Source organism: Elephantulus edwardii, unplaced genomic scaffold (assembly GCF_000299155.1).
Source record: "Elephantulus edwardii isolate Elephantulus edwardi_28Jun2011 unplaced genomic scaffold, EleEdw1.0 scaffold00071, whole genome shotgun sequence".
In the NCBI taxonomy this organism is placed as follows: domain Eukaryota; kingdom Metazoa; phylum Chordata; class Mammalia; order Macroscelidea; family Macroscelididae; genus Elephantulus; species Elephantulus edwardii.
In genome coordinates this window covers 11,241,094-11,261,862 of record NW_006399821.1, presented here as the reverse complement: position 1 = coordinate 11,261,862, position 20,769 = coordinate 11,241,094, and the positions used below count along the sequence as shown (strand labels likewise).

Sequence of the window (20,769 nt, the reverse complement as noted above, 5' to 3'; positions counted from 1 at the left end):
TGATCTATAGTTTCCACACTCTGTTGGGTCACCTTTCTTTGGGATGGGAACAAATATAGATCTCTTCCAGTCAGTTGGCCAAGTGGTTTTTCTCCAAATTTCTTGACACAACTTGGTGATCATTTCCAGAGCAGCATCTGTTAGTTGAAATACCTCAATTGGTATACCACCTATTCCTGGGGCCTTGCTTTTTGCTAGTTCCTTCAAAGCAGCCTGAACTACTTCTTTCATCATCATTGGCTCTTGCTCATATGTTGTTTCATGAAATTCTTCTGTGGCTGCCAATTCCTTTCGATACAGTGACTCAGTATATTCTTTTCATCTCCTTTTAATACTTTCTAGATCATTTCTTATTCTGCCTAAAGCATCCTTGATTATAGCAACTCAAGGTTTGAATTTGTTCTTCAGTTCCTTGAGCTTAAGAAATGCTAAGCAAGTTTGGCCCTTTTGATTTTCTGACTCCAACTCCTTGCACATTTCATTGCAATATTTTGCCCTTTGAAATCTTCTCTTCACTATTTAGTATCTTGAATTCTTCCTTGTGCTTTGGCTTCTCTGCCTCCAGTGCAATCTTCAGAGTCTCTTCTGACATCCATTTTGGTCGTCTCTTCCTCTTCTGTCTTTGTAATGACCGTTTGCACTCTTCCTGGATGAAATCCTTGATATCCTCTCACAACTCATCTGGCCTTCACTCATTAGTGTTCAGGCCTCAAACCTATTCCTGAGATGGTTCTGAAACTCAGTTGGGATAGACTCAAAGACTTATTTTGGTTCCCGTGGATTTGGTTTCATTTTCCTCAACTTCAGCTTGAACTTGCATATGAGTAGTTGGTGGTCTGTTCCACAATCATTCCTGGCCTAATTTTCACAGCTGATATTGAGCTTCTCCAGCAGTTCTTTCTGCAGATGTAATCGATCTGATTCCTATGCATACCATCAGGTGAAATCCATGTACATAACCTGTGTTTATGTCTCTTAAAAAAATTATTTGCCCAAAGAAAGAATTTTTCTTTTACTTTTTCAAAGATTGGAGCAAACTCAGTGGTGGGGGTGGGGGGAGTAAAACAATGAATGAATGGTAATCCAAAATCTCTGTAAATGTTCATTAAAATTATTAAAATAATTTTTTAAAAAGAACAAAAAATGTATTTGCTATGAATAAGTCATTTTTCTGCAAAATTCAGTCATTCTCTCTCCAGCTCCATTTCTGTCACCGAGTCCATGTTTTCCAACTACTGAATCTTCTTCTCTGTTCCCAGCTTTTGCATTCCAGTTACCCATTATTATCAATGTATCTTGAGTGCATGTTCGATCAATCTCCAATTGTAAAAGTTGGTAAAAATCTTCTATATCCTCTTCCTTGGCTCTGGTTGTTGGTGCATATATCTGAATGATAGTGGTATTCCCTGAACACATACAGTGGCATAGATCTTCAGAGATAACAATAACCACAGAGTACAGTTTTGCTTGTTGTTTATTTTCTCAGTTCTTCTTTCTATGATGATCTCATCTGATCCTCATTGCCTTCCAGCAGGAACTGACCCACTGTTGACAGGAGGAGACTGTCCATCTTTCAGGCCTGTCATGCAGCTGGTAGATTTGTACCGCTTACAACTCTTTTATTCACTAGGTCACAATAATTTCTTCATTTGGTTTGCTGTCAACTTACCCTCCAAAGGGTACTCAGAGGCAGTGAATCATATGAAAAGGGACTGCCTAACTTTCTCCAGTAAAGATGCTGGTGGACTTGAACCATGTGCTTTTGGATTGGCAACACAATCCTTACCATTAAGCCACAAAGTTAGGAAGGTAATTTTATTCTAAATGAATTTTTAACCACTTCAAAAATCATGCCATTTACTATTGCAGTAAACAGCACAATTGTACACTTTAGTAATAGAAAGGCCTAGTCAGTTTGCATTATGAGTATCTATGTGATCCAAATCACCTCACTAAGGATGTATAAAACAGAAACAGTAATATCTTATACCTGTAAAGTTAAATACATTAAAACATATAAAGCACAAATGGAGCAATAAGCAACATCACCATAAATGGATAAAAGGCTGAAGTTGTCAATTATTTCCTTTTACTTGGATTCACAATTACCATCCAAGGAAGCAGCAGTTAAGAAATCAAAATGCAGATTGCATTGAGTAAGGCTGTGCTCATCGTCAATCTCTTTAAAGTGCTACAGAGCAAAGATGCCTGCTAAGGTGCATCTCATCCAACTCATGACATTTTCAATTGTTGTATATGCATGAGAAAGCTAGACAAAGTTTAACTCTCAGGTCTCTGATCCACCTTGAGCTGATTTTTGTGTATGGTTTGAGATGTGGATCCTCTTTCAGCTTTCTGCAGGTAGCAGTCCAGTTTTGCCAGCACCATTTGTTGAAGAGGTTGTCATTTCCCCATTTGGCAGATTTTATTCCTTGTCTGATGTCAGTTGACTAAACAGACAGGTCCATATCATGGTTCTCTATTCTGTTTCATTGGTTATATGTCTGTCACTGTATCAGTACCATGTTGTTTTGGTTTATTATCTCTGTGTTGTAGGTTTTGAGGTCAGGGAGTGCTATGCCTCCCACTTCATTTTTGTTTTGCAGAAGTGCTTTGCTTATTCAGGGTCTCTTTGCTCTCCAAATACACTTGACAATTTCCGTTTCAATCTCCCTGAAAAAGGAATTTAATATCTGTATTGGGATAGTGTTGAACTTGTAGATTGCTCTTGGTAGGATTGTCATTGTCACAATTTTGAGTCTTCCTATCCATGAACAGGGCACATTTTTTGCATTTCTTTAGGTCTTTTATTGTGTCTTGCAGAAATGTTCTATAGTTTTCTTTGTCTAGATCTTTCATGTCTCTAGTTAGGTTCACTCCCAAGTATCTCATTTTGTGGTTGGCTGTTGTAAATGGTATTTGTTTCTTGGCTTCCTTCTCTGAGTTCTCTTTTTATGGTAGAGGAATTCCACTGGTATTTGGACATTGGTCTTGTATCCTGCTACCCTACTAAATTGGTCCACTAGCTCTAATTGGTTTTTAGTTGAGACCTTAGTGTTTTCTGTGTACAATATCATATCATCTGCATATAGCGACAGTTTAACCATCTCTTTGTTGATTGGAATGTCTTTTATGTCCTTTTCTTATCATAGTGCCCTAGCAAGTACTTCCAGTACAATATCGAAAAGAAGTGGTTACATTGGGCATCCTTGTCTGGTCCCTGTTAGCAAGGAAAATGCTTATATTTTTTCTCTATTGAGAATGATACTGGCTCTTGGTTTTGCATATATACCTTCCACTATGTCGAGGAAATTCCGCTCTATTCCAATTTTGTTGAGTGTTTTCATCAGAAAAGGGTGCTGAATTTGATCAAATATATTTTCTGCATCAATTGCTAAGATCACATAGTCATAAGAGACAAACTGGGAGCAAGTTAAGAAGGCTTAGTCTGTGGTGTAAAGAACCTAATAAATACAGCCAGAAATGCATAATCTGGATAGGATAAAATTGATGAATGAGACTTTCTAAAGAAAGTGCTAAACAAAACTTTTTCCAACAGGGTAAGAAGAAAATCTACTGACTGGGAACAAGTATTTCACAATACCATCTCAGACAAGGGTCTCATAATAAAAGTTTACAGAATACTCCCAGGCTTCCAGAAGAAAAAAAAAACTCATAACCCAATTACAAAATGGGCAAAAGGCATCAAAAGACTTTTCACAGAAGAAGATATTCAGATGGCCAACAGACACATAACATGCTCAAAATCACTGGCAATAAGAGAGATGCAAATCAAAACCAGAATGAGATACCATCTCACCCCAGTAGCAGTGACAAAGTTTAGCAGGACAACAAGCTATAAATGTTGGAAAGGATGTTGGAGAGGTGAGAACTCTCAGACACTGTTGGCGAGACTGTAAAATGGTACACAACACTTTGGCATTTCCTCAAAAATATTGAAAACAGAAACTCCCTATGACCCAAAAAATTGAACATACAAACTCCCTATGATTCCACTACAAGGAACACACTCCAAGGAAATTAGAACTGAGACACAAACTAAGATTTATACACCAATGTGCATAGCAACATTATTCACCATCACAAGTACATAACAGCCCAAATGTCCAACCACAAAGTAATGGATTGAGAAATTGTAATACATTCACACAATGGAATACTATGCAGCACACAGGAGCAACAATTTCGAAAAATACTATGTGACTTGGGCAAGACTGTTAAGAACTATGCTGAGTGAACCAACTCAGTCTCATAAGGACAAATACTGCATAAGACCATTATTGTAAAAAGAGAAGACTAACTAGTAAAATAGGTATTGGAGCTCAAGAGGGGAAGTGGTGGCAATAGAGGGGTGAAGATGGGTAGGGACAAACCAAAGAGTTGCACAGTTTTATGGACGGAAATAGGGGAGAGAAAGAAATGGAAAGGATCCAGGTAAAAAGACAAGATAATGATGGTCAAGGTGGTCAAAGTCCAATGGTGATTAATTTTGTAAAACTTAATGCATTCCAATGATTGTATAAGACACAATGTGAATTAAGAATAGTGTGAAACACAATGTATACAAACTTTGTAAGTAAACCAATAATAAAAATTAAAAAAAAAAAGTTGGACAATGCATTAGGGTGTCCAAAGAAGAATGACGCCTTTGAATTGCACTGGGTGTTAAAATACAATGAACTGACAAAAGAACAAACAAATTTGTCTGGAAAGAAGTGCAACTAACATGCTCCTGAAAGGCAGAGATGATGAAAGTTCATCTCATACGCTTAGAGCATCTTGTCAGGAGGTTCAAGTCCTTGGAAAAATACCTTATGCTGGAAAAGGTAAGAAGAAAAGAGGAAAACCCTCTACAAAATGGACTGGCATTGTAACTGCAACAAGGGGCTGAGAATGCAAATACTGTGAGGCTAGCACAGGATAGGGCAAGATTTTGATCTGTTCATAGGGTCACTGTGAGTCATGGGAGTCTTGATGACACTGAACAATAATATAAAGCACTTTGAGAGGTGCTTGATATGCATTAAGGAGTGAACAGGCATTGCTATGACCTTGTTCCCTCTGGCTTCTTCGGGTTCTATGCCTCTAACAGAAGTTTAAAGACAAGATCAGTAACTTTTATGACTTCTTGGAAGCTGTGATTAAAAATGAAGAGAAAAAAAAACAGGGCAGAAGCAGAATAGGACAGGAAACAGGAAAGAATAGGAATGGAAAGAGAAAGAAAAGTATACTAAAAAAGGATAAAAGAGAGGTAAACTGGAAGAATGATGTTACCATAGCTAGTCTCTTTATACCTTGCCGTTGTTAGCTGCGACTGAGTCAGCCAACTCATGGCAATCCCTGCACAAAGCAAGGGAATAGTGTTCAGTCCTGGGCCATCGCCAGGGTCAGCTGAGTATGAACCACTGCGATCCACGGAGTTCTGGCCACGTTTTCAAAGTAGGTCACCGGGTTTTTCTTCCTAATCTTAGGTGAACGTCTTCATTGAAACGATTCAGCATAACAGCAATATGCAAGCCTATTTTGATAGAGTGAGAAGTGACGATGACTGGGCAGGGGGTGCTTGGCTAAGGAATTAAACAAGGGTCTTCAGCATGGAACGCAAGAATCAGACTATACTTCAAGAAGTCAGAACCCAGACAAATGTGCATGTCTGTGGTTGGTGGCTGTCAGGCACACAATTTAAAAACTTTAAAGACTTCCAGCCACATTTGAGTTGGAGAATACAGTGCAGAATTTACTCGTAACTCCAAGTTCAAATAACAAACCCTATGCAGAATTTCTTTGATAAACTCACTCTTACTCCATTTCTCAAGTCTGCCCCTTCTTGAAAGGCATTTAACCTGAATTGAATATGCAGCTTCCTAACACCTTGAAGTACATCCCATCATCGCTATGAAACTTGCAAACATACTTAATTCTAGGAGTTTTCACTTACTTTTATCCCCCTCCCTACTTTGCCATTCTCGTCAAGAATACCCGACGTGACTGATCTAATTGTAGAACAGCAGGCTCATTAATGCACAATAACGACTTGGAAACCCATTTCAGATAAGTATATTCAGCCAATTACTGCATGAAGAAACCTCATGAAAACTCATTAAGGATATTGGAAGACGTACAACAAAGGACAATTCCAAGAGACATCAGATATATTAGCTGAACATTCCTTAATTTACCATGTGAGCTCTGGCCCCTGACCACAGACACTCCCGTGGATGGATGGTGGTTACTAAGGGGAAGAACAAAATGTCAGGTTTGCAGTCCCCCAGCGCTGCCCTCTGCACTCGGTGCCATCTGCCTCTTCATTCTCAGCTCAATCCTTATTCTCCAGTACTGGAGTGATAGCCCTGAGGGTGCCTGGAAAACCATGGCCTTGTTCATTCTTCCAATGGGTTAAATGCAATACCATTTACAAAGTGTCTTCTGAATTGGAGGCATTTACTAAATTAAAGAAGTAGTACTTGGCTGCTAATCAGAATGTCAGTGATTCAAACTACAGTAACCACTGTGCTGGAGGGAAATGCGGCAGTCTGCTTCTGGAAAGATCACTCATAAAAATCAGTGCGGCCACACCAGTTTCCACTCACAGAAACCCTGTTAATTCTACAGCAGGAGACTGCTGAGGAGTTGCTGGTGGATTTGAACAGCCCGTGCCACCTTTGAGCTAGCAGCAAAACCAGCTACAGGCTATACCACCAGCGCTCCCTTGTTGGAACCCTTATGAAGCAGACACACTTTGTCTTCTGGGCACCAGCCATGAGTTGGCACCACCTTCATATCAAAAGGTTTGATTTTTTTACTCTTTATATTCAGTGAAGTATATGGGTAGGGGGAGGATTTACACAGTGGCATTGTGTTTGGACTTTGAAAAGCAAGCTGCAGTCATGTGAATACCATAAAAGGCTTTGAGGAATTAAAAAACAACAAGCTTTAAAACATGATCATAAAATACAAATCAAATAGCTAAATGTCAAGGAGAAGGATTAGAAAGTACATGAAACCTTAGCAAAGCTGTATAATTAAGGAAAAATACTAGCAAAACATGGATGCCAAATCAAATCCAACTACTGGCTGTCCCGTGAGTGTGTTGGAGCACAGCTATGCTCCAACGGCTCATATCTTTGGAAGCAGATTGCCATGCCTTTCTTCTGAGGCACTTTTGAGCGGGCGTGTAGTCACAGCTTTTCAATTAGCAGGTTAACTCAAGAACTTTACACAATTAGATGTGAGAAATTAAGATTTTTTCCAGATTTAAGTTTGGGAAACAAGGCAAGGAAGTAATCTGACTAGAAAAAGCTAGTGTCGCTATCTCTATCTGACTATGTACGTACATTAAAGTTAGTCTATGAATAAGGGTAAGGAAGCAGGCAGTAGGGATCTCTGGGGGTCAATGGCAAGAAATTGCATTGCAATCTTGAAGGGAATAGGTTCTAATCCTCCAGCTGCCCTGTGGATTAAGAGTGAGCAATCTTCTCCCATGCTATTAACTGCCTCTGAAAACTGGGGATCAGTTCCAACCCAGTAGTATACAAGCAGAGAGTGATTTTCACAAGATCCTGAAAAGGAAATTCTAGATTTTTGTCTACCTGAATACAACAGCTGCTGTTCCATCACTCCACAGCCAAGGACTTCCAGCCATTCTCCATGAAAATTTATCTCCATTTCAAAGGAAGGATGAGTGAAAGGGAAGTAGCAGTCTACCCATCTTATCTCCAGTCCTGCAAACATATATTGAAAAAAAAAAGCCATGTTAAAAAGCAGACTACCTTTCCTTGTGATCCAATTTGCCCTTCTACTAATGACACCAATTATTACATTCTAATTAAAATAAATAGCAAACAAACTAATCTGTAACATTTTAGGGTGAAGCAATTAATCTTAAAACTCGTGTAAAACTGGACACGTCTTATTCACTATGAAGAACACTCTGTGTATTTCCAGGACCCTGGGAACCAAATCAATCACCTAGCCAATCCCTGCAGCCACTTGAGAGGGGAAAAAAAAAAACTGGACCACCATAATGGGAATGCAGGGAATTCCACTCATTCCTGTAAGAAACAATGAAATCTCAGTGTTACAGAAACTCTGTCTTTACTACACTATCTTTCAACCTTACATATCCCCCATATGACCAATGGAAGATAAAATTATCAACTTTCACATCCACAAGAATATACACAACTCTGTGTGTGTGTTTAAGTACCAATGACAAAAGATACATAAAAACAAGTTCAACTACATTTATACAACATTTAATAATTCAGAGCTCATTTAACTACAGATGGATAGTGAGCACAAGCCCAAGTTAAAAAAAAAAAAAAGACCTGCTGAATGCTGGGATGGTATTTTCAACAAGCACTCATAAGTATACCACTTTGAACAACAATATTGTCATGTAGCAAAAGAAAAAAGGAATGAATTAAAAACAACTAAACCTACAAGGAGCAGAGAGCATTAAGAAGATTCTATTTTTAATTCCACTGTCGCCAGCATTTGAAATCTTGTCGAAATTAGAATGTAGAATAAAATAATGATAACTGGTTACATTTAGTGAATTTTTTTATTAGGAAGCTGTGTGCCGTTTCAGCTCAACTCAAGCTCACAGTCGTCCAGTGGAATAGACTCATGCTTAATTCTCCAGTGGTTTTCCGAGGCTGTAATTGCACAGGAAAAGATTTTATCTTCCTCTCACAGAGCCAGTGGTAGATCAGAGCTACCAGAGAGGCACCAATTTGGTTTGTAGTACAACTCCCCATGGACTACTCCATCAGAGCTATCATTTCAGAGAGGGACAAAAATATGAAAAGTCAAGTATCCTACCCAAAGTCACAATCAGCATAAGACCAGGAAAACTCAAGTCGGTTCAACTCCAAAATTTTTGCTCTTGTTAATTAATTTGTTAAATTTCCTTTTTCTTATATAATTTGAATGAAAGTTTACAAGGCAAATTAACTTCTCACCCAACAATTTGTACACATTTTGTTCCATAACACTAATTTTAACATTTACAATGTAATCACACTTACCGCACTTCCTCCTTGCAATTCTGATTTCCATTAATTCTATACTTTTTGTTTGTGCTTTTCCTTTATTTAGTGATACTGTGCAAATCATCCTCTTATTGGACACTGTCTTCCTTTCACCTCTCTTAATATGCACATTAACTGTTTATTAACCTGCTCCCTGGAGACAAGGCTTTGGAAGCACCATCTCACATACTTTGGGCAGAAGAGACTGATCCTTGGAGAAAAACATTGTAATTGGAAGAGTGAAGGGACGGCACAGAAGAGGAAAACCCTGGATGAGATGGATTGACTCAATGGAGAAATGGGATTAGGTCAGTTGGAGATGATGAGATTGGCTCAGGATAGAGAAGAGTTCAGAGCTGTTGTATATAGGGTCTTTATGAGTCACAGGTGACTTGATGGCACATAACAATAACAACAACAACAACAACAACAACTCTTTTCTTTATCCTCCCTGATGTTGTTGTTGTTGTTGTTATGTGCCGTTGAGTCACCTGCGACTCATAGCGACCCTATGTACAACAGCCCTAAACTCCGCTCTGTCCTGTGCCAATCGCACTGTCTCTGACACTCCCATCCCAATTATCCCAGTCACTGAATCAATCCACCTCATAGAGGGCCTCCCTGATAACCACCTAAAAATGATTCTGTTGTTTTTATGTGACATCAAGTCACCCATATCTCATAGCAACCCTATGTACAACAGCTCTGAACTCTGCTCTATCCTGAGCCACTCTCACTATCTCCAACACACCTACTGCCCTTATTATGCCAGTTACTGTGTCAATCAATCTCATCCACATCTTCCTCTCTTGCACTGTTCCTCCACCCTTTCAAGCATAATATCCTTGTCCAAGGAATGGTGCCTCCTTGCAATATGCACAAAGTATTTGAGACAGAGCTTCAAAATTCTTGTCTTTAAGTAGCTGCCTGGTTCATCCTCTCCCGGACAGTCTTGTTTGTTCTCTTGGTAGTCCATGGTATGTTCAATACTCTTCTCCAGCACCACAACTCAAAGGCATAAAATCTTCTTCTGTCATTTTTGGTCACTGGTCAGCTCTCTGATGCACAGCAAGTAATTACACAGACTATGGCCTGGACCTGGCACACCTTAGTATGCAGATTGACACCATTGTTCTTCAGCACTCTGGAGAGGTCCGTGACAGCACACTTCCTCAATGCAATTCATCTTTTAATTTCTTGACGGCTGGTCCCAAGACTGTTGATTGGGGAGCTGAGCAAGCTGAATTGTTAACAACCTCAACCCCTTCTCAATATAGCATGGTACTGTCAGTTGGGCCAGTGGTAAGAATTTTTGTCTCCTTGATGTTGAGCTTCAATCCGAACTGAAGACTGCAGTCATTGACTTTCTGCAGCAAATGCCTAAGGTCCTCCTCAGTTTCTGGAAGCAAGGTTGTGCTTAATGTAGACTGTTGATGAGTCTAACTCCAATCCTGATGCCATATTCCTCCTAATAAAGTCAAGCCTCCTGAATGATCTATTCTGCATATCGATTGAAAAAGTATAGGGACAGGACACATCTCTGACACACTCCTTTACTGATTTTGAACCATGTAGCGTATCCTTGCTCTGTTCTGAACATTGCTTTCTGATCCAAGTATAGGTTTCACATGAGCAAAATAAAGTGTTCTGGGATTCCTATTTTTCTCAAGGTTAGCCACAATTTGTTCTGATCCACACAGTCATATACTTTGCCTAGTCTTGCAAAGATAGGCATTCCTCTGGTACTCCTTGCTTTCAGCCAAGATCTATCTCACATTGCTGATAATGTCTTTGGTGCCATGGCCTCTTCTAAACCTGGACTATATTTCTGGTAGTTCTCTGTTGATACACTGTTTCAGTCATTTTTTGGATAATCTTCAGCAGGATTTTGCTTGCTTTTGACATCAGCAATATTGTTCGAAAATTTCCACCCTCTTTTGGGTCACTCTATGGCTCTCTTTTTAGTCAGTTGGACAGGTGGTTGTCCTCTATATTTTTTTGCCCAACTTGGTGAGCACATCCAAGGCAGCATCTCTCTGGTGATATATGTCACCTAGTATGCTATCAATTCCTGGGGACTTGTTTGGGTTTGTTTGTTTGTTGTTGTTTTTTTGCCAACTCCTTCAGAACAGCTTGAACTTCCTGCTTAATCACCATTGTCTCTTGACCATACATTGTTTCATTAAATTCTTCTGTGTCAACCAAGTGCATGATTCTAGCAGTATATAAACTTTTCCATAGCTTTTCCTAACAGTAGTCTTGAATTATATTTGTTGTTTTATGATGAATTACGTAGCACAAGTCCTTCCAGATGAACTCATGTTATGAAGTGTTTCAAAAGGTCTTTATCATTATTTAGTGTTACACAGTCCCCTCCTGTGTGAATGCACAGTAGATTATTTCTTTACCCAGCTGTATATTAGACTGTTGCCATCTCATTGCTATCATAAACACTGCAGCAGTCTACATGAGTGAGGGTATATGAGGTTGCATTGTTGCTCATATTTCTTTGGGATATGTACCTAGTTCTAGTGGGATTGCTGGATCAAATGGTAGCTCTATTTGCAACTTTGCATGGAAGCACAAAACTCTTTTCCAAAGTGGCTGCATCATTTTTCCTTTCCATCAAACCTGTATCAGAGTTCTAATCTCTCCAGAACCTTACAAGCATTTGTTATTTACTAATTTACTAAACTTTGTTATTGTAGGTGGAGTTGGATGATATTTTATTGCTGTTTTGATGTACATCTCTCTAATAGGGACCTCTAGTGGCCTAGTGGCAAGGAGCTGTGGGGCAATACCAAATGCACACTGCATCCACCAGCTGCTCTAAAGAAAAAGGATGAGCAATTGCCTCTGAAAACCCGTGGGAGGGTCAGCTATGGGTCGGTTCTGATTGGATGATGGTTGTTGTTATGTGCCTGTGACTCATAGCAACCCTATGTACAACAGCCCTAAACCCTGCTCTATCCTGTGCCAATGTTATTGTCTCTGACACACCATTTACCCAATTACCTGAGTCACTGAATCAATCCATCTCATCGAGGATCTTCCTCTGTTGCTCTATCCATCCATCCTCCCACACATGATGTCCCTCTTCAAGGACATACCTCTCCTTGCAACATGCCCAAAGTATGTCAGACGACGCTGCAGAATCCATAGTTGTAAAAGTCATTTCTAGATCTGTCTTGCAATACAATTCTGTGACAGGATAATAACCATATGCATACAAGGAAGTCCAGTGAATACCACTATAATTCGAATACATGCACCAACAACTAGAGCCAAAGAGGAGGAAATAGAAGGTTTCTACCAACTTTTGCAGTCAGGGATCAATCAAACATGCAATCAAGATGCTTTAATAATAACAGGTGACTGGAATGCCAAAGTTGGGAACAGAGAAGAAAGATCAGTAGTTGGAAAACATGGATTTGGTAAAAGAAATTAAGTTGGAGATAGACAGAACTTTGTACATTCAATGATTTATTCATTGCAAACATGTTTTATAAGAAACATAAACGCAGGCTATATACATGGATTTCACCTGATGGTATGCATAGGGATCAGATTTATTACATCTGTGGAAAGAATCACTGGAGAAGCTCAATATCAGCTGTGAAAACTAGCTCAGGTGCTGATTGTGGAACAGACCTCCAACTACTCATATGAAAGTTCAAGCTGAAGCTAAAGAAAATTAAATCAACGGGAATGAAAATATGGCCTTGGGTCTATCCCACCTGAATTTTAAAAGCATCTCAGAAACAGGTTTGAGGCCTTGAACACTAATAAGCAAAGACCAGAATGAGCTGTGGGAGGATATCAAGAATATCATCCAGGAAGAATGCAAAAGGTCATGACAAAGACAGAGGTTATTGTTGTTGTTATGTGCCGAATAAAAAAACCAAGATGGATCTCAGAAGAGACTGAATATTGCACTAGAGAACCGAGAAGCCAGAGCACAGGGAAGAAATCAAGAAATTAAGGAGCTGAACAGAAGATTTCAAAGGGCAGTGCGGGAAGACAAAGTAAAGTATTATAATGAAATGTGCAAAGAGAGTCAGAGAATCAAAGGTGCCAAACTCGCTCAGCATTTCTTAAGCTGAAGGAACTAAAGTACAAATTTAAGCCTTGAGTTGCTATATACTTAAGTATGCTTTGGGCAGAATACTAAATCACCCAGGAAGCATTAAAAGAAGACGGAAAAACTATAGAGTCATTGTACCAAAAGGAATTGGCAGACACAGAAGAATTTCATCGAACAGCATATGCACAAGAGTCTGTGGTGATGAAGGAAGAAGTTCAAGCTGCTCTGTAAGAATTTGCAAAAAACAAGACCTCAGGAATTGATGGCGGACCAATTGATAATATTTCAACAAAGAGATGCTGCCCTGGATGTGCCCACCAAGTTGTGCTAAGAAATCTGAAGGACAACTACCTTGTCAACTGACTGGAAAAGATCTATATTTGTCCTCATTCCAAAGAAAAGTGACCCAACAGAGTGTGGAAATTATCAAACGATATCATTAATAGCACATGCAGCACATCATGCTATGTATTATGCCACCAGAGCTCCTTTCAGGGTATAGTCAATATTCTTGAACAACATCACAATTCAAATGCATTAATTTACCTTGTATCTTTCTTATTCATTGAGATATAATAGATATGAAATGAACTACACATTATGCAATGTGTAGTTTCAAAAATGTTGAAATTTATTCCCTGAAACCATCACCACAACCAAGACAATGATGACAGCCACCATGCCCAAAAGTGGTCTTCCCAGGTCCCTTGCAATTCTGCCTTTCTTCCCACCATCTCCACTTCCTCTTCTCATCTCCCATATCCCTAAGTAACTACCAATCTACTTTCTGCCACTTTGAATCAGTTCTATTTCCGAATTTTTTAGAAAAATAGGGACATATACAGTATATACTCATTTGTCTAATGTCTTCCATTCCACATAATTATTTTAAGATTCATCAGTGTGGCTGTTTCTGTCAGTAGTACATTCTTTTTTACGATTGTGCAGGTTTCACCAAAGTATTTGGAATAAAGCCAGCCCTATCACCATCACTAGGGAAATATCCCCAACTCCCCTAGAAAGGCTCAGCTTTCCTGCTTGGAGGTTTATAAGCCCAGAACAGTTGTTTATTGGAAACTGCATCCCAAGAAGAAGGTGTTTGTGTAGCTGCCCATCTTTGGGACCCAATAATCCCTTACCAATATTTTTCTTGAGCAGCACCAGAAACAATGCTGTTGGCAAATAGAAAGGTGTGAAACACTGGACAGATAACTGAGTGCAGTAGAACAGGTAGACTGAACAATCTATCATTCTCTTTTGTAACTTCTAATAAATGAGAACAACTCACTTTCTGAAAACAATTTACAAAAACTAATCTTGTGTACATCCCTTTTTACACATGGCTCAGATTTTACCCAGAGTAGATGTGGGACCTGGGATTAACACTGTGATCTCATCCCAATCTAAAAAAAAAAAACAAGACCTAAGTGAAATAGTAGTTGGGGAAAGTCCCCACAAGGAAATTCTCCTTGTATATCTTTATTTTCTTCCTTAAACACATTCACTCACTGACATAGAGTCAGAACTGACTCATAGCTGACTCTCCACTGAACGTCTGAAGCTAAAAATCAAGCAAGAGGAGGTTGTACAGCTTTCTCCTGAGGAACCTCTCTGGTGGATTACAACTGCCAGTGAGATTTGGCCTTTGGGTTAGGTGCCCAGATCACATTAGTTTCTATCATTTTATAACAAAGATAGACTTGTAACTTCTTAGGTACAACTACCCAGAAGAAAAGCATTTTAAAGGTATTAATAAGCATGTAAAATAATAGCACGCAGCAATGAAAGTCATGTTGTTAGCAATGCTTATTAAAGAATACAAGCGGAAGTGATGCATTTGAATTGTGGGGTTGGTACAGAATATTGACTAGACCCTGGAAGGAGCTCTAGATACACACTGAAAGGAAGGCCTACTAACACAATCTGCAGAGAGCTGCACTGTTAACACAAATGCCCCACCTCTCTAGTGGTTGAAATCCACCAGCTGCTCCTTGAGATAAAGATAGGAAGTCTCCCCCCTATTAAGATTTACAGTCTGAGACACCTGATAGAGGGCCACTGGAGTGGAACTCACTCAGCAGCAGTAAACTGAGTTACCGACTTTACACTGAAGTGCCTGGGTGATGTAAACAGCTGATAGGCTCAACTACTTCCAAAAAAGGATGGAGCTCACAGTCAATCTGATGGGCCTGGGAAGAAAGGCCTGGCAATCTGCTCCTGAAAACATGGGCCACTGAAAAACCTCTGGAGCATGGTTCTATCCTGAGATACTGGAGGTGGTCATGAGTTGGTGTTGCCTCAAGACAATCATTATATGGTATAAAACCTTCTGTGTAAAGTTCCTGAGAAGTTACACACTTTTATCTTGACATAGAATCTTCCATAAACACAACGCATATGAGCTTCTGGTACTGCTGATCTAGTACTTCACCAGGATCTACTTAATAAGAATAGCAAAATTTAACAGAACAGCAAGCAACAAATGCTGGCGAGGTTGTGGAGAAACTGGAACCCTTATTTACTGTTGGTGGAAGTGTAAAATGGTGCAACCACTATGGAAGGCAGTATGGTGCTTTCTCAAAAAGTTGCAAATAGAGATACCATTTGACCCAGCAATTCCACTACTGGGAATATACCCTAAAGAGACCATAAACGACATCCAAGCAGATATATGCACACCCATGTTTATTGCAGCTTTGTTCACAATAGCAAAGAGTTGGAAGCAACCTAAGTGCCCATCAACAAACAAATGGATAGAGAAGCTGTGTTATATTTACACAATGGAATACTACACTGCATTGGAAAACAAGGAACTCAAGCAATATTATTCAAAATGGGTGATCTTGAAGGACATTATGCTAAGCGAAATATCTCAGTCACAGAAGGACAAATACTGCATAGTGCCACTGTTGCAGAATGGGACTGACATCAGGGTTGGGGTAAGACTGAGAAAAATTAGATAAGTTATGTATACTGCACTGAAACAGATGAGGGAGAAAACAGTTTAAAAGCGTTATATGATAGGGTATTATGGTCATCAAAAGAGTCCAGAAGTGAGATTGCATAGTGGAGTGTACTCGGGTCGATGGGAGGGATGCAGGGGGATTGTATGCCAAAGAAAGAATTTTTCTTTTACTTTTCAAAGAGAGGAGCGAACTGGGGTGGGGGGGGGAGCGGATAGAGAAAAAAGTGCAACAATGAATGAATGGAAATCCAAAATCTCTGTAAATGTTCATTAACATTAATAAAATAAAACAAAATAAAATAAAAGAATATTTTTTAAAATGTGATCTCTAAACTTCTCCAAGAACCTTCTACTGAAATTCAGCTAGGGGGAAGAGGGATTAAAATTCGTGATTTAAAAACACAAACTGATAATGTTTAATAAATTCTTAAGATGAAATGTCCCTTAGCACTATTCTTTTAAGACTTTGACCTGGTTCTTGATCCTGGTTCTTCTCATACTATTATCCTATATTTGTATCACTTATTAGCAGCAAAAGCAATTGGTCGCTATCAAAAAGACAGGGAAGTTAGTCAAACTCTTACAGAACATGAAAATAATAAACAGAAATAATCTGATGGGATGGAAACCATTAATAATATGACAGAAATATCAAAAACAGTGTTAAATATTATGTCTGAGTTTAGAAAGTTTTTAGTCATTTTATTATTTCACTTCCTTTGCTAAATGCATTTCCTTTTAATCTATAAGGTTCAGTAAAAAATGCTTAATCTATAAACCACCCTTCCTATGTTCTACTACATTTTGGGTTTCTGCTGTCCTTAAGTTTTGCTTACTTCATTGGCCAGTGGATTTCCCAAGCTGTAATGCTAATAGGAGGAAACTGCCCATCTTTCTCCTGTGGAGCAAATGAAGATAGATTCGCAGCACAGAGATACATGGCTTGTGAGTTAGCAGTGCATCTCCCATGGACTACTTCACCACAGCTCCCTTGCTTTAAAATAAGCAGGCAAAACACAAATGCCATGAAATCCCACTTTAGAAAATCTGTAACTCTACACATAACCTGAGATTGTTTAGATATAAATTATATTAGTCAACATGTACTGTTTACTAAAACAGATTTTAAAATACATTCTAACAATTTAAGTTACATACAACATATTAATAGTCCTTCAGTTTTTGTTTTTATTTTTAAATCACTGGTTTGTTTGTTTTTGTTTTTTTTTTAAATTACTGGTTCTTGAATTACTTACTAAGGTTGTTGTGTACCATTAAGTTGGAGTTGACCCATAGCTGACGCTCCAGCAGGTTTTCAGAGGCAGCAAATTGCACAGGAAGAGATGGTCATCTTTCTCCTTGAAGCAACTGGTGCATTTGAACCATCTGTTTTTGGGTTAGCAGCACAATTCCTTACCCACATGGCCACCAGAGCTTCCTCTGTACTTTCTACATCACTACAACTGCCTCCTAGAAGTAGCTGATGTTAAATTTTGAAAGGCTGAGGCCTAAAATAGAGCATACAACTGGTGATTTTCTAAACGTTAAAAAGCTACCCCTCTACTGAAGCAGATAATGTTAAAAATTGACTATAAATATATGCAAATTAATCACTGCAGTCTGACATGAATTTTTCAACAAGTTTTCTCTCAGTCAGTACCACAGAAATTACTGAGTATAATACCAGGGTTGCTAGTCATGCTTTCTAAATCTGCTTTGGGAACAGTTCAAGTATATATCCAGGGAAGAAAAGGGGGTGGGGGTGGGGGAGTTGGAGAAAGAAAAGAAGCCATTTCTAGCTAAAAATGAAAATACAAGGATTATTCTGTGTGATGACAACATAACTGGGAAATTACCTAGCCACCAAACACCGCTGTCAAAGGCAATTTAAAACTCTGCCTCTTTCCCTTCACTCTGTTTAATTTAAGATCCAGCATCCTTTAAACTGGATACACTAACAGATTTTTTTTTTCCAAATTTCTCAATATTGACCTAACCTACTAGCTTCCTTCTCAAATATTCGTTTTCAGTAAACAATATATTCGGAGGATTCAAAATCAAGACTGTACCAGGGACATCTTCCTGTCACAGGCACATACTCCGAGAAATCTCACTTGCAACCTTGTCTCCGTGCAACTGCAGTCCTTCTCGATATTGCAAGTGGACTGCGAAGGTTTCCTTGACATCACCAGTTACACATGTGTAAATTAAGTATTTCTGTTTTGCCTCTTTTATTATGCAAAAGACAAAAGCATGCCATGCTACATCCTGTTCTGAAGACTCCTCAGCATGAACATATAGCCCACATCTTCATTCTTTTCTTACAGCAACACCGTACCCTCTGGCCTCACACAGTTGGTATGAGCAGTCCCTTACTGAACATACTAGAAGTCTATCCAGTATTTTGCTAATGAAAATAAGATAGCACTAACAATCCTCACCACTAGACCAATAAGCAACATCATAACAGACAGCGAAAAGACTGAAACGGTCAATTCCTTCATCTTGGATCCACAATCGATACGCATACAAGCAGTCAGGAGTTCAGGAGACAGATTGTACTTGAAAAGTCTGAGATCAGAGACCTGTCCAAATTATTGAGGAACAAGGATGTCAGTTTGAGGACAAAGGTGTGCCTGATTCAGGCCACAGTCTTTTCAGTCACTTGCTATGTATCTGAGAGGACAATGAACAATGATGACAGAAGAAGAACTGATGCCTTTGAGCTGTGATGTTGGAGAGTAACACTGAATATTCCAAGGGCTGTCAAAAGAATGCCAACTCTCTATCTTGGAGAAGATGCAGCCAGAGTGCTCCATGGAGACAAGGAGTTTTGTCTCACATATTCTGGGCATGTTGCTAGGAGAAGTTATTCCTTGGAGAAGGTCATCATGCTTAGAAAGGTGGAGGAACAGCAAAGGAGCAGAAGACCCTCAGCCAGGTGGACTGGCACAGTGACTGTAGCAACGGGCTTGAGTTAGTCAGAGACAGTGATGATGGCCCAGGATAGGACAAGGTTCAGATCTCTTGTTCAGGTTGTAAGTCGACTCATAGCACCTAACAACAATTTTAGTGAGTCGGAGTTAAAACAGCTTTGCAATTTCATAAATACTGCCAAATTTCCCTCTATAGGAGTTGTATCATCTTTGACTCTCTCCAGTTCTCTATCTTTCAAGGAGGTCAAGGTCCTACAACTAACGAGTGAAAGAGTCAAAATCAGAACTCAAGCCCTTGAGTGAAAAGCCAAGGCTTCTTTCTGATAAAACACAACTATCTGGCCTCCTCACACAGCCCCCTACCCAGCAGAAAGGAGAGCCATACACTGATGACAAGATTAAACATTCTCCTTTGTCTGTTGACATTTCTTGATCTTTCCTTGCAAGAAAAACAGTGTCTTCTCCAACAAAGAATCAAGTAGCTGTCACGTATGAAGAAAAAGAGACACATGCAGGATTCTGAACCATCCTTATGGGGATATCAAAGTTGGTTCCATTTGCAAAGCCCACTTCATGAGAAGCACAAAGTCCCTCACCATTTCCAATTCACTCACTCTCTGGAGTCATAAAAACCAAACAGTGCCACCACTGTGACAATTCAGTGCACCATATGTGTCCTAGGTGAGCACACAGCCACAGACTCCAGTCCATTGTTGCAGGCTGCTAAATGGAATAAAGCCGTTCCTACTACACAGTCAATGCTAAATGCCCACATTCTCCTCTCTTTCATAAGAGGACAATGAAATCCTGTGGTGTGGGACCTCTGTAGCATGTATCAGAAGATCTAAGTACCATGTCAACCACAATGATCTTATCTACTGAGACATATTCAAAATAACACGGGAAAAACAAAAGAGAAGTCATCCCTACTCCTTCATGTGACAATGGTGCAATGATCCCACAGCTGTTAGGTCTCTGTTTATTGGAAAAATCAGTCTATGAAGGTTCTGCTGCAGACTGTCATCCTCCTTTGCACAGGAACACGTTTAATGTTAGGTTATGTTGTCATTTATCTGCTCCATAGGGGGTAATAAATATTATCAAAGCACAAAATCTGCATATAGGGACAGAGGCTCTGGCATATGACCACTCTCCTGCTGATTATCAAGCACGCAGAGGGATACACCCAACATCTTCTTTATCCAGTTATAAAACACAAGGCCCTTTGCTCTCAATGCTCCCACCCAACTCATTCACACAGAAAATCATTTCCAGCTGCCACAGACAAGCCTTACATACAGACATTTTCTAAGCGGCCCCTCACAATCCACCACAGACATGGGTGGGGTACAGTGTAGGGACACAGCAGTTGTAGATCCAGGACTGAATTATAGTTGCACTACTTCTAGCCATGAAACCTCAGGCAAGGTAATTAACCCATCCCTGGCTTATGTGTTTAAAATAAGAACAGCAGCATTGCTGTTGTTTACTGTCTAGTCAAGCACGACTCATAGTGACCCTACGAACAAAAGACCTGAAGGTTTTTTAGAACTACCGTCATTTAGTCCATAGAATTACCAGAGGCATATCCTAATCATACAGAATTTTCTGTCAATCACAAGGAGCCAATAATCTAGCAAGATCCCAGACATAGTAAATCCTCAATGGGTAATTTCTGAATTGCATGTCACGGAAAAGCAGTTCATAACCTAAAATATATCTCAACTTTTT

At 39.4% G+C, this 20,769-nt stretch overlaps 1 protein-coding gene across 1 annotated transcript in view; it reads right to left on the bottom strand.

Annotated features, from left to right (window-relative positions):
* FARS2 (phenylalanyl-tRNA synthetase 2, mitochondrial) overlaps positions 1-20,769 on the bottom strand; it is a 541,603-nt gene that overhangs the window by 440,800 nt on the left and 80,034 nt on the right. Inside the window, exon 3 of the mRNA XM_006888732.1 lies at positions 7,611-7,742. Within this exon, the coding sequence (XP_006888794.1) occupies positions 7,611-7,742 (132 nt within the window). The remainder of the gene's footprint in view (positions 1-7,610; positions 7,743-20,769) is intronic.